Source organism: Haplochromis burtoni, unplaced genomic scaffold (assembly GCF_018398535.1).
Source record: "Haplochromis burtoni strain Fernald_Lab_line unplaced genomic scaffold, NCSU_Asbu1 Contig_212, whole genome shotgun sequence".
Lineage (NCBI taxonomy): Eukaryota > Metazoa > Chordata > Actinopteri > Cichliformes > Cichlidae > Haplochromis > Haplochromis burtoni.
The window spans coordinates 479373-492929 of record NW_024582573.1 but is presented as its reverse complement, the minus strand read 5'-3'; the positions used below and the strand labels follow the sequence as shown (position 1 = coordinate 492929).

The following is a 13557-nucleotide window of genomic DNA, read 5'->3' as shown; positions in this document are numbered from 1 at the left end:
TTCATAATATTCACAATGAAATTAATTTGGTGCCAACGCATCCTCGGCATTCAGTTCATCCAGGAAGATCACGTGGTATCATTTAGGCTGCAAACTCGAGACAAAGATGCTGCTGGACAGTTACATCCTACAGTGTTTGCTTCTTCAACCAGAAACACTTTGTACTCTACATGTCACTTTGAGCTACCCTGATGAGACTGCTAAAAAAGTGATGATTAAGGAAGGAGCTTTGCCTATGAGTGCATGTTTGTATGCGTTTACTGAACGCTTCTGTTTATACCCGCCTGCTCCAGAACAGCCAGGGGGCTTCAACTGCCAAAACATGAGCCTACCGAGCATTTTGAGTTGCTCGAATCCCTGAAGCAAAAAAATAAAAAAATAAAGCTGGCCTGCCAAACAGCATCTGAACTGCCACTGGCTTTGAACTGACGGACTGAGGATGCCAAGATCTGCTGTACTTTTAAATGTAGCTGTTCGATCTGAAGGCTGGCATGCCTTCACATCTCATTTGGCACATTTGGCCAAAAGAGGATTTTTTTTAAAATCCAGATATTAAATGTTTGATTTGACCAAATCAGTCATATTATTCATAAATTATCAATACCTCCCGCCAAAAATAAACATTAAAAACAATTTAAACAATGTTGTACGCATCCAGCTTCTGCTGTAATACTGCACAGCACGAACGGTGTCATACACAGATCTCAATATTTAAATCAAATAGGAAAAATACTTTCTGATCTCTTCGTGAGCCTGTTGCTGCAGGGGTCTGACCCAGTTAAAATACAGACGTCCTATCGTTCCTTTCCTGCTCTTCTCCCAAGCGAGGCCAACATCAGCAACAGAGCAAGATGGAGAGATGAAGGCGAGAGAACAATCAGTACCTTCCTGCAAGGTCTTTTGTTAGTTGAGGTTTCTGTTCACTGCAGACTATACAGTAAGTGTGTTTGTTTGCAAGCTAAAGATAGTTTCATGTGTGTTACAGTATTTGTGTGTATGCTCATCATCCAGCCATCCCTTAGTAAAGCCATGTCTAGTAACCATACAGGGTTTGAAAACAAACTAGCCAACTACAAATCACTGTAGATGTGCTAACATAAAGCCGATCGATTGTCATTTATTTATAATAAGTAGTGTTTTTAAGTATGCCATTAAATGCTAGTAAACATTTTGAAATACAGACAGAATTGTGCAGAATCAGTCATGTATAAGAAAAAGAAGAGAATGCACTAATATCAGACATTATTTATATTCACTGCAACAATCTAAGCAGCGAGGAGTAAAGAGATAAGAAGACAGAAAATGAACAGCAGAGAAACAAAAGGGGAAAAAATAGAGAGCAACCAAATGTAAATTAAACCAACTAAAATAAGCACTGCTATTCCTTTCAAAACTTTTGAGTTTTTTTTTAAATAAACATAATAATTTTACAATCATAAACTTTCAGCTGAGCTTGGTAGTGACATTAGTTTTTCAGCTGAGACTGCATGACATAATGCCAGTGCGCAACCCTGAAACTCACAACACTGAGTCATGTGCTTTTTGTGCTAGAGTTGTTGAGCAACATTTCGGAAGATTAAGCAATAAAAAAAACACAGTGACATACAAATGATATTACTGCACAGCCATTACCCTTGTAATACTAGAGTATTAGTTACCAGGGAGGCAAACAGTACACAGTAATCTCTCATTACAAAATGAGGGTGTGTAACAGATTATAAGAAAGGAGAGAAACATCCAGATGTGTTCTTGTTATACAATTACACAAAGTGTTGCTACTAATATTCACACCCAGCATTTTCCCAGTGTTGTGACATGAAGTCAAAAGACCCATCCACATACAAGATGCAAAAGCAACTCAATCAGGTAAAATGGGAATAAAGGCAATAAAACAACATAAAAACAGAGTGAGTACAGCACAAAAAGATCAACTCTATTAATTATAACTATAGTAAATCATCATGATTAAAGTACACAATCAAACGGTGTTAAAAAACATCAACCCAGTCCTAGAGAGGCTTCAGAAGACATATTCAAGCTGGCAAAAGAGCTGAGTAAAAGTTTAAGTTTACCTTTGAAAACCTCAACACGCCGGGCGGTGAATCAATGATTTGGTTTCAGTTATCGAGAAAACAATGTACTCACAGCTCTAAGTCTTGGATCCCAGTACAAACGGAAGCTTTATGATCAAAAGAGCTCAGGTTTGTTAAACATACATTTAACCTATGAACTTGAAATTATTTTAAAGACGTACGGGAGAGATTGGTATCTCGTTTGCATAAAGAACATAGGGATATCTGAACAGTCTTGATTTTACAGAATCTGGGTGTTGTCCTAGAAAAGAAGGAAGGAGGAATCCGGTGGTGGTAAACCTATCTTGGGGTATGCTACAAGTACTGTATTTGCTTTGCCTGGGCAGTAAAGCCTAGCAGAAGAAAGATGCCTGCTGTAGCTGAAGAGGACCCCAGAGTGTTGTTATGTTGGACCCTGAGGCAACAACAACAAGCAGGCCGATCATGAGCAGAGGTGCGGCTCTCTGAGGAGGTATCGACTAAATTAATCGGCGCTTTGTGCTGTTAGCAAGTTTTTGCAAAAATCCAGACTGCTTAGTGACCACTCAGTCCAGGTACCTTATTATGGGTTATGAGCTGAGGGAACATTAAGGACAAATTGATGACTCCCACAGAATGGTCTCTACATCTTTTTAACCCGAGCAGTGTCAGTGTCAGTGAAGGCGAACGATAGAGTACCCTTCTTTTCAGAATTTGTGTACAGCCTAGTAACATTTCTTTAAACCTCAGAAAGAGCTGTCACAGTGCAACTTTTCCCATTTCAATTGCTTTCAAGGATGGTTTGTGCTAACAAGATGGCAAAATTGAGATGTTTTTTCTAAAGCAATTTCAGGACTATTTTGCCTATAATGTTAAAAGAAAAGACTGGTTACATTTTAAACAAACCATTAGCGCATTCACACTTTGCCTTAGGCAACAATATTCTCCAAATCAAGCGTGTTCACTCTGCATCTGCAGCTGTGCACTCTCATACATATCTTCCAAAAAAAGTTTGCTGTAAGCACACTGAATGAGTCTTTTTCAGTATAATTAACACATGGCTACAATACATCCTTGTGCATAATAAAAGCTCACAATGCACATATGCAAAACACTCACACAAATAGTGACAGCAACTTCAGTCTCTCATTCAGCAGGTTGGAAAACAACTACAACGTTATTATGACCACAATTAAAGAGATTCACATCTTCTCGCGCCAATTTAGTCTATGCTGAGTGCTGAAGGTCGATACCATTTTAGTGCTGAACAAATCATTAATCTGCTCTTCTGGTAAAGAGGAGAATTATGTTGACAGCCATGCATTTCAAGAATTAAGTGATGTTAAAAGAAGGCGACGACTGGTTTAAACATAAGTCTTGATTCAAGTCGACTGCTTTACATATTTCAATCATTTGAAGTTTAATTTTATTCAGGAGACATTGCAGTTTGTAATGACTTTAAGAGAGTAGGATCTTTTTCAGGGTACCACCCTTTAAGGATATTTAAAGAACATATTTGTGGGATGTCATAGAAGCAAAGCCAGATTAAAGGGATTATACGTCTCAATAAGGCTTTAAAAAGGTGTTGTTCCAGCTGCAGGTTTGTGGAATAACTAGTTAGACAGTAACCACCTTTTTGTTGTCTTATTGAGCAAAACAAGTGTCGAGAAGGCTTAACAAAGATGGAGTGCTACGCCACTTTGAAGAGGGTTTGGATGAGCAGACGCACGAACTGCTGTCGAGTGGATCGATCCAAACCGATGAAGCTTTGATTTAGAGTGAGTCAGCAGTAAAAGGACCGGAGGATAAGTAGAAGAGTGAGAGGCAGAATGAAAGGGGGCAAGATGGAAGAGAAAATGGAAAATGGGATTGAAGGAGAAGAGCAGGATGGGAAATCCAGACTGAGAGCTGCAGTGTCTCCCTGCTTGCGTTTGTCAGACTGAGCCACAGAGATAAGAGGCGTTTCTCTGCAGAGGTTCCCCCCCCCCCCCATTTCTCGCTCTTTGTTCAGTTTACTCTCTATTCTCCAAACATCTATTTGCTCCTCGTTTGTTAGCGCCACAAAAGTATTCACCTAAAACCTGAAAAGTTAAGCTTTCGCTTTGATATGCAGCATTTTGACTGTTGCCGTCTGGTGCTTTGATTACTTTGAGCCTCTGATCCTGTCAGAGAAGCAGCTCTGGTACAGATGGAGTGCAAAAAGGCTTTATAAGAACTTAAAAGGCTACAGTTACAAATAAATAAATGGTGAAATAACTTGTTAGCAACTAATAAATTTTTTTTAAGCTTTGTTTGATGATCGTCTTTGTAGCCTCATTTTTTTTTTTGGGGGGGCACAAAATTATCACTAGGTTAATCTATGAAGCAAATAACCATTCGGTATTCCTTGAGTTGATGAGAGACAGTTGCAGCCACACCTACATGTATTCCTTAAACATCTGCTCGTTGTGTTTAATGTGCATGTTTCTGCCTGTGTAACTGCCTTACTCAGATTCAACAGTAAGCATTATTCTTCCTGAATCATATCTGATTCATGTTTAAACTCTGTTTGTTTAGGTCAACGCTGTTTGAAATGCTGTGTGAATTAAACACACAAATACACACACGTCTAACTGAAAGCGTCTAGCTGAAACATGAGGAAACCATGAGACTCTTTACAGCCTCACTGTCTTCTTGCTCATTCATCACTAGGCCATAACCATAACTGAAACATGGGGGGGGAAAAAGACGTTTGTTTCAGGTAGCTACTTGAGTTACAAGAAATGCCACACTGGACAAAGGACACTGTAGGGAGGGACTGCAGACGCACACTGGAGACTCTGTGGAGGTGCGTTCAGTGAAACGTGAACGCCCCTAGAGTTAAAATGCTGTGCACGTGTCAGTATTTGCTTCTGTATTTCTGAATTGACTGAATGAAGATGAAATCAGATTCAGTTTAGACGGTTCAAGGTACGTTCAGTTAATAAAAACAGGGAGAACCTGAAATGCATCCCATGATTAATGTGCCAGAGTTCATTGTGTTCATAAATTTGAGAACTGCATGTCTGTAAAGTGACAAAACAGTGAGGACAAGCAGCTTGTAAAAACAACTGCTATATGATTCTGATCAGAGTTATATTTGTCATTAGTTTTAATTTTGAATTTTTAGTTTCGATTCAGTTGAGTTTGAAGTGTTTTAGAGCGACTTGGCTTATCTCAGTGTATTTATTTATTTGGTTGACAATGTTTAGTTTTGGTTTAGTTTTTGTTGAAGATGCACTGATCTGATATTTGGATTAAATATCGCTTTGACTTGAAAGACTAAATGACATGAAGGAAGCTAAGAGCAAGGGAGGAGCAGTTTGGTGACGTTTCAAGTGACTCAACTTTATTTTTATGTTGGCAGATGCTCTCATTTTAACTTCAAGCTTCAGTCAGATGATTCAACATGACTGAAAAGATTTTACTATAGCCATGTAACACAGTTTTTATTCTACATATAGTAGGGTTGTCAAACATAAGGCCCGGGGGCCAGATTAAGCCTGGCAAAGACTCCAGTCTGGTTCACTGGATGTCTTTAGCGAAGGAGGGCACAAATATTGAACTTCAATGTATTTTCACAAGTTTTACAACTTTTAAAAGGCCTTCCTGATTGCCATTCACTCTGCACCAAAACTAGAGATAAACAATAAAAATTAACACACTAAAAAAAAAGTTCCTGTTTTTTCACTATTTTCTATAGAAATTTCTTTTTTCTTTTTTTTTTTTAGCAATTGGTCCACTGGGGCAAAAAATGGACATTACCTAATGTGACACTTGTGACTGTGATACATTTAGAAAACAGCCACAGGCTTAAATGTTTGCAGTGGGCAACAGTATATAAACTCTTATGGAAACTTAATTAATGTTATACCTTGTAGTAACATCAGCAGGCTACTCGGCAACCATCCTAACATTTGACTCGGTGTCAACTCAACAAAATACAACGTCAACAATTTAAATAAACATCTGCCATTACCATGTCAACAAGTTCAAAATTAATAAATGAGTTTATGTTTAAATACGTGGAATGATCATTTGGTTTCGGTATTTAATTGGGTATCAAAAATCGTGCAGTTTTAATTGGTATTGGTGGAAACTACTACTTTCCTGGTATCCTGACATCCCTTTTTTATCATCAGGCTGGGTTTTTTTTTTGGACAGGAAGACTTTTGTGTACATGTTGGTTACCTACAGTACTTGGTACCAGCAGACCCTTGAAGCCAAAGCTCGAAACTAGAAAAGTGCAAATTTGGCTTATCTTCAGTTTCTGTGTTAGTTTTCTATTTTTAATATAATGTGGGGGTTTGGCATCAGGGACAAGTTCAGATAGATAAGATATCATAATAGAAACAATACTTCATCTCATGTACACATCCTCATTTCAACATGCACCAAAACCCCCTGAAGCTTGCAGAGTTGATAAATTTCACTACACTGAAAAAAAACATAAAACTAAGGACATCAGTTTAGTTTTAGTTAAATGTTGTTTCTCACTGTTGCTGGTGACACTGATATTTACCAATAAAGCATGTGTGTCGGTTTTCAAACACTTCATAATGATAAATAATAATAAAAATATACCTTATATATAATGACAATGGTATAAAAAGCAGGCCCAATTTGAGCAATGATTAAAGCCCAGTGACCGTCTGTTTCATCTTGAAAAATGAAACTGTTAAAATGAAAATAGTTGTGTAAGCATCTGTCACAATAATTTAAGTTTAACCCAAGGTATATGTTACGAGGAAGTGCAATTATGAGAAGCTGTCACACAAAGTGGGTAGCTCATTTGCCCTTGGTTTGACATGTGCTATGTGTTCCTGCCAAACAAAACAAAGGAGTTGGCATTAGCTGGCAGAAGTCATATCAAAACCATGCATGCTTTCCTGTAAGTACTCCAGTCAATGACTGTAAGAGATGCGGCAACTTCAAATGACTGCTTTATCAGTCTAAAACCCAGAGATATAAAACATGAAAAAAGGAGAAAATAATTACTCTCAATCATATTTTTATCCATTATATACTTAAATAATTAATAAACCATCAAATCTGATGACTGTTTCATCTTTTTGTCCTCAGCATTGCAATCCACTGATTAATGCTTCCCTTGAATTATCATCATCACCAACAAAAAGAGAAGTTAGTTATCTTTCCAGAAAAGAGGAAACACTGACTCATTTGGAGTTTCACAAGCACTTAACACTCGCTGTCCAATTTACTGTTCAGGTTCATTATTTCACAGCTTGAGAGTGTTGTGTCTAGAGTGTTTTATGAGTCATCAAACTCGCGTCCAAAGAAAAGAAGGGGGGAAAAGGACACCATCCTTCTTCGACATAGTGCATTGTCTTTCTCTTAACTGGCAGCTCGTGAGCCCACTTGCTGTCGGCTATTGAACGGAGGCATTTCAGCGTGCTGTTTGGCAGACACTCAGCAGGTGGTCTAGCCCCTGTCTGCCATAGGCGGTTGCATTAAAACCCCATTATCTGTTTTTAAAAAGTAACTTTAAAACACTTATAACTGGTAAATGGTGAGAGCCAGGGGAGCTTCATTTATTTTTAAACCTAGAGTACATGATCTCAGTGACGAAGAAGCTACAGTATGAATGGTCCTGTTTAGATAATTGCTCGTTTTGTCTGTCGATTGTTGTGTCTTTTCTCTCAGTAGCAGTGTGTTAGAAGGCCCGGAAGAAATTGTGTAAGAGGAGTGACTGTGACTCCTGGAGATTAGCTTTCATTCACCGAGTACAGCTCAGAACTGCATGTTAATCTAGTTATTCTAGTCCCTGAGAAATACAGGTGCACTGGTACAAATACTTGGCTATGAGACGGTTTTGGTGATGGAAACAAACATCAAATTACTGTAAAAAGCAAATGTGTTAAAGTGTATGCCCTTAAACACATTTGTCTTTTCAGTAGAAAGATCTTCGGAGAATGTTTTCGTTTCTTTTGGTCCGGGTGGAATCGACAGCAACTTTCCTGCTCAACTAAGAGAGGGCAAATCTCATTATGTAACGTCCAGTCACAGAGCAGCAGGTGTATTCAAAGTGACTACAGAGTCTGACGTCATGTATATGTTGCCACTGACAATAGAAATAAAACTCCCCTTGCCTTTCTATTTTTAGAGAGTTGAATAAATACGCTCAAAAGTTACAGCAAACACGAACGTGTGCAAAAAAACCTATCAGGAAGGATTCTCCATGTATTTTAAGTGTGCGTGCTTAAATAAATCATAGCATTTGCAAACAATTTAAATGTATAAAAAGAGAAGTTTGTATATGTGCAGTGGTCATGTGACAGGCAATCTGTAGTTTTGTGGGATGTCATTAATGAACTTTGGCTCATATCAGCTGATGGGAATTTTTAAGTATGAAATGCCGCAAAATGATGATGATAATGATGATGATTAGATAGATACATTTATTTGACATTTATAAACACAACTGTAGAAAACAACTTTGTCACATTTATCTGCTGTTCTTTCCGTTTCTTTCTTTCTTTCTTTCTTTTTAAAATAAACTACACCTGGACATTCACTTCACATGTTTTTTCATCCCTCTCTCTGTCATTCTCCGTGTCTCCTTCCAGCTACCCTAGTTTCCAATTAATCCCATTACCCTCAGGGAGAGATGCTGGGATGCAAATGAAGCAGAGGGAATATGACAGGAGGAGGGGGGAGACAGGAAAGCAGAGAGAGGGAAAAGAAGAGAGGAGACAGGAGTGTGCAGGCATGACACCAACAGCTGAGCAACACAGACAGGCAAGCTGTGAGGCAGGGTCAACTACGTGCAACACTCACATTCAAACACACAAACCGGGGGACAATGGACCGCCGCTGAAGCATCACCCCCCTTAACTCCCCTTTAACTCAGCTGTCTTTCCCCCAACGCGTAAACTGCTTTTCTTTCATTAAACCCCAGCTTCTCCCTGCGGACCTCTTTCTGTGTTTTGTTCTCATTCTGTCAAGTCATCTTTTATCACCCTCACATTTCAGCAGGCTTGCTGCACTCCCTGGTCTCTTACCCCGTTAACTAGTGCGGGGAGTCCATGATCGGCAGTCTCCCTCTTTCCACCAGCCAAACCGTGTTCCACTGAAGTCATCCAGTCGCCCTGTTTACCAGGGCTAAGTCCGTTGTCTTGGCTTTCACGCGCACAGGTGTTCCCTTCAAAGGCAAGTGTGAGGGCAGGAGGGGGGGAGGCGGAAACGACGGAATAGTCCAAAGGGTGAGTCCCCGGTAGTGGTATAGTCCACGGAGAGGCAGAGGAGCGAGGCAGGCTGTGTCTTTCTCTTTAAAAACACTGCACTGGCTTTTCCCGCACCAGCGCAGACTCTCTCTCTCTCTTTTGACAAACGCGTGCACGCGCAAACACACACACACTCTCTCTCTCTGCACCTCACACACTTTCTCTCGCTCACTTGTTCGCCGGCTGACTCGCATTCACACAGCGAGAGCTCGGATCGGGCAACAGTTGTTGAATTCATGGCCCCTCCTCCTTCTCCTCCTCGCTCCCTCCTCCTTGCAGGTGGTCGCTTAGCAACTGGCTGCTGTGGGCGGGGCTTGTAAGAGTTCTCACATTGCTGCACACTCGGCTCTCGGCTGCCGCCCACTCAGGCTATATTTGCATATGAAGCCCGGCCTGCCTAAAAGTCGGACTCCCGGTGAAGAAGAGGCCAGTGCATGTGTGGGCTGTGAAGAGGGGGAGGAAGGTGACGGTTGTCACTAAAACTGAAACAGTTTGCATTCGGTGATGCAGCAGGTTGCATGAGATAGGTCAAAAATACAAGATGTGCTGGTTAGTCATAGCGGAAAAGAAGATCAAATTTAACACAGGAAGCATGAGTGAGAAGGAGAGAGGGGATAGAAAAGAAACTGGAGGCACTGGTTGTTCATTTCACTTAATGAGGTCAGGAAATATCTTGGCTGTAACGTATTTTTCAAGCAGAGGAGCAGACAGCAGATACAATAAAATGGTTATATGATAGAAAATTAATTTTTTAAGAAAAATAACCCCTCACTGAGTTACTCAGTTCTGTGTTGTTAAACAGAATGTTTCGGGGGCTGGTCAGACAAAACAGCCATTGTAGGCAACATACCTCATATGGCTTGGGCTTCAGAAAAATCAGTGTTGGCGACTGACATGTTTGCATTTCATTTATGGGATGTGAAGAAATAAAGCTTGGCGGCACAGAAAATCCTCTCAAAAATGATGCTATGCTAAAACTATTTTTGCTTTAACATTTGACAAAACAACTTTTTTTCCAGTCATGCCATTTCCTCTGCTCTCTTATGTAACTTCCAAAAATTCTATATATGTCGGAAAAATGGCCTGTGAGTGGGCTCTCTATAACGTGGACCATTATTAGCTTAGCTCCACAGAATATCTGAATCATTCTCACAACTTCCACTCCATGCTTTACTCCTCACTTGTATTGTGAGTCGGCCACTGCCTCAGAGTCTCTTATAAGAGACAGAAATACAGAAACAAACTGGTGTGTTGTTTACTTTTGGTTACTTATTTCTTAATAGTTGAGTAATTCTACATTAAAACTCAACTCAATAGTCTGCTCTGTAGACTGCACAGAAGAATTTGCAGTGTCCCCAAGAGGACTTATGCCAAAGTAAGATTAAAGGAAACTTACCACCACTGTAATGAAATTAGCTCAGATTGCATAATATTTAACAAATGATGAGAAAAATCATATATTTCTGACTGTAGGATAACAAAGTTCAGAGCCTTTATAGTATATGGGCTGATCTAGCCGGTTCTCATTCCCAGGGAATCAAATACTGCTGTTTTGTCAAAGCTTCTGGTGTCTCAAAGATAAAATCAAGGTACCCTTAGGTGTCGTTTCTGTGACGCACAGAGATATGACAATATTGAGAGGGTCTCTCACTCCCAGATTATCATATGCGGTCCATTTTTAAATGCAGTGGCTAAGCGTCATATTAACAATTTAAAACAAGGTTTATTTTAAACCTAACCAAGTAACAAGCTGATCATTTTTTCCTCTCTTAAAACAGATTTTATCTCTAGGTGTCCAATATAGAAATAACCAGCATGTGAAGGCACCACTGGCCAAATCTGTGAGATGTCAGAGGCAACTGACAGAACAGCAGTTTTTGACAGCCTGGAATAAAAATGTGTTGAGTATTTGTTGTTGTAAGTCATAGTGCTATTCTGATCCAGCAAAAAACCCTGAACTACCAGTTTATCTGGCTACATTTTCTTAACAAAAAAGAAAAAGAAAGATGAGATGAGCTGTTTTTTTATTATGCTGCTTCATTTGGCCCAAATCAACAACTACCATTATTATTATTGACACATGAGAACCTCCCTGGCTGGCTACCTAAAATATAACCAGCTAGTTCCCCATGCAGCCTAAACATAAATCATACTCTACTGCCACCTATAACAAAAAATACCCCTGCTGATTCAACTTCAGAAAGATGGCAAGTCCTCTGTGTCTCTATTTTTAAATGCCTGTGGCTATATTTCCTTACACAGACATCTAAGCTATATTCTCTAATGATAAAATGGTGATACAGTATCTGTGTGCATGCTTCTGTTTGTATGGTGTTTGCTAAAGTTTCACCACTCCACGTTTTGTTCTGGTAACTGGACTCAGCAGCTCTTGGCATGAGCTGCAGGCAGCTGAGCCAGATCTTAATCCTGCTAAAATTACAAGGAAATTCCAGTGGACCTATTACCTCCTCACTGTCTTTGACTCTCTCTTCTGCTTGTTGACATATTTTCAGTGTTTCAGTGTGAGCTTTGTGACTCATACTTTGCTTCTCTCTCTGTCTCCCATGCATGTAGTCTTAGAATAACACAGTGATGAAAAACAAGGGGAGAGGTGGTCAGAAAGAGGCAAAAAGAAGAATAGATATGATTTACATTAAAGCAGCCAAATAAATCAGATTATGGGGAAAGGAATGCACCGTATAGTCTTCTTATTTCTCCTCTTTACTTCTCGAGGATGCTGGCAGTTGCTCAGCCAGTGGTCTGTGGCTATTTGTTTACATGCAATTTGTTAGAGAGTTGGCCCCTTTCCTTCTTTTCAGAGAAGCCATTTACAATTCTATTCATGTCTACCTGCCTCAGCAGCACATACTTAGGGACAAGAGGGTTGGTTTTAACTACATACCTTCACAAAGTGTTATAGTAATACTATTTAGTAAGGGGAAGATCGAGCTCAAAATCATCACATTAGTTTCTGTAACTGGGTTTAATGGACTGAAAGCAGGTGCAAGAGTAAAGCAATTAGAGGAGGTGGAAAAGGGGATATGGTGGCGTATGAATCCAAATTATATTTCTAATGCACAAACACTGTGGGTATTTAAATAAAAAAGCACAAACCTAACACCTAACAAATGTGTATGTTGCAGAGTTCAGCTGAAACAGCTCTGTGGGGATTCTCAACCAGCTGCTGGGATTCGCAGTGCAGCCAGATGAATGATAGAGGGAGAGGGTGGGGGTGGAGAAGATAGAGAGAGGGAGTACGAGGCTGCGGAGAACAAGGGAGGAAAAGGAGAGCACGAGAAGCTCGCGAAAAGTAGACGAGGCAGCAGTACTGTTTGGCGGGGGGTGGCGGTTGTTGGTGGGCAGCTTATTTGCGCTGAGTGCTTTGAATGCCAATAACTCTGCTGCTAAGTGCAGAAACACAAGCTTTGGACATGGTGGCACATTTTCATAAGACCAGAAGAAAACATTTTTTGATATTCAGATTTTATTTCAAAGAAACATACTCCATCATTCTTTTAATCTTTTGTCCCTTTAGGTGGACATCGGGTCTTGTTTGATCGCAGAATGATAGAATGAGGACTGAGTGAAGCCGATTGATATTTCACTGAGCTTTTCTTTTTATTGAGTTTTCATGTTTCATGCTAAAACGGTTTCAGCCCAGTTTCTCTATGTTATCACTGCTACTTTCCCGTCGCAGATGAGCCCCACCCTCTGGTTTGTGAGCCTGGACGTTGTTTTCTAAAACCTGCTCACCTATTTTCTGCTTAATGTTATCAAAGGACCATCTGTTTGGTGGTAGTGGGCCCCGTTGTCCTGTTTTCATGCATCATCCTAAAATAAATTTACTGTACTGTCACATTTACAGTACTGCTGTACTGTCAAGGGGATGTCCCCTTATTATCCCCTTTCCCCCAATTATAATAATTTAAATAAGCCTGCGCAAGATTACAAACTCATCTGTTACAAACTTTAATATAATTTAAGGTCATGCTGCAGAACTACAGGTACCTTTTTAATTCTGTCCTACAGACACAACAGTCTGCTATCATGATACAGGAGGAGGAGTTCATTATATAAAACCTGAGGTCTGACAACATGAAAGCACTAAGTGCAGTTTTGTGAGAGTCACTATAATGGAAATGCTGGCAGAGAAGGTGTTGAGAGAAAGGGGTCAGGCAGAGTGTGAGTGAGCTAATGGTAGACTGAAAAGGATGAAATCTGCTGCAACATTTTCATGCTATCCG

At 39.9% G+C, this 13557-nt stretch overlaps 1 protein-coding gene across 2 annotated transcripts in view; it reads right to left on the bottom strand.

The window, feature by feature from the left end:
• Positions 1–10074, bottom strand: part of rab11fip4b (RAB11 family interacting protein 4 (class II) b) — a 35444-nt gene extending 25370 nt beyond the window's left edge. The window contains exon 1 of one of the 2 annotated variants that reach the window (XM_005936430.3): positions 9092–10074. In XM_005936430.3, coding sequence (XP_005936492.1) covers positions 9092–9169 — 78 coding nt within the window. In that variant the 5' untranslated portion in view covers positions 9170–10074. The remainder of the gene's footprint in view (positions 1–9091) is intronic. The other variant, XM_005936431.3, reaches the window with a different exon arrangement.
• Between the last annotated feature and the right edge of the window lie 3483 nt (positions 10075–13557).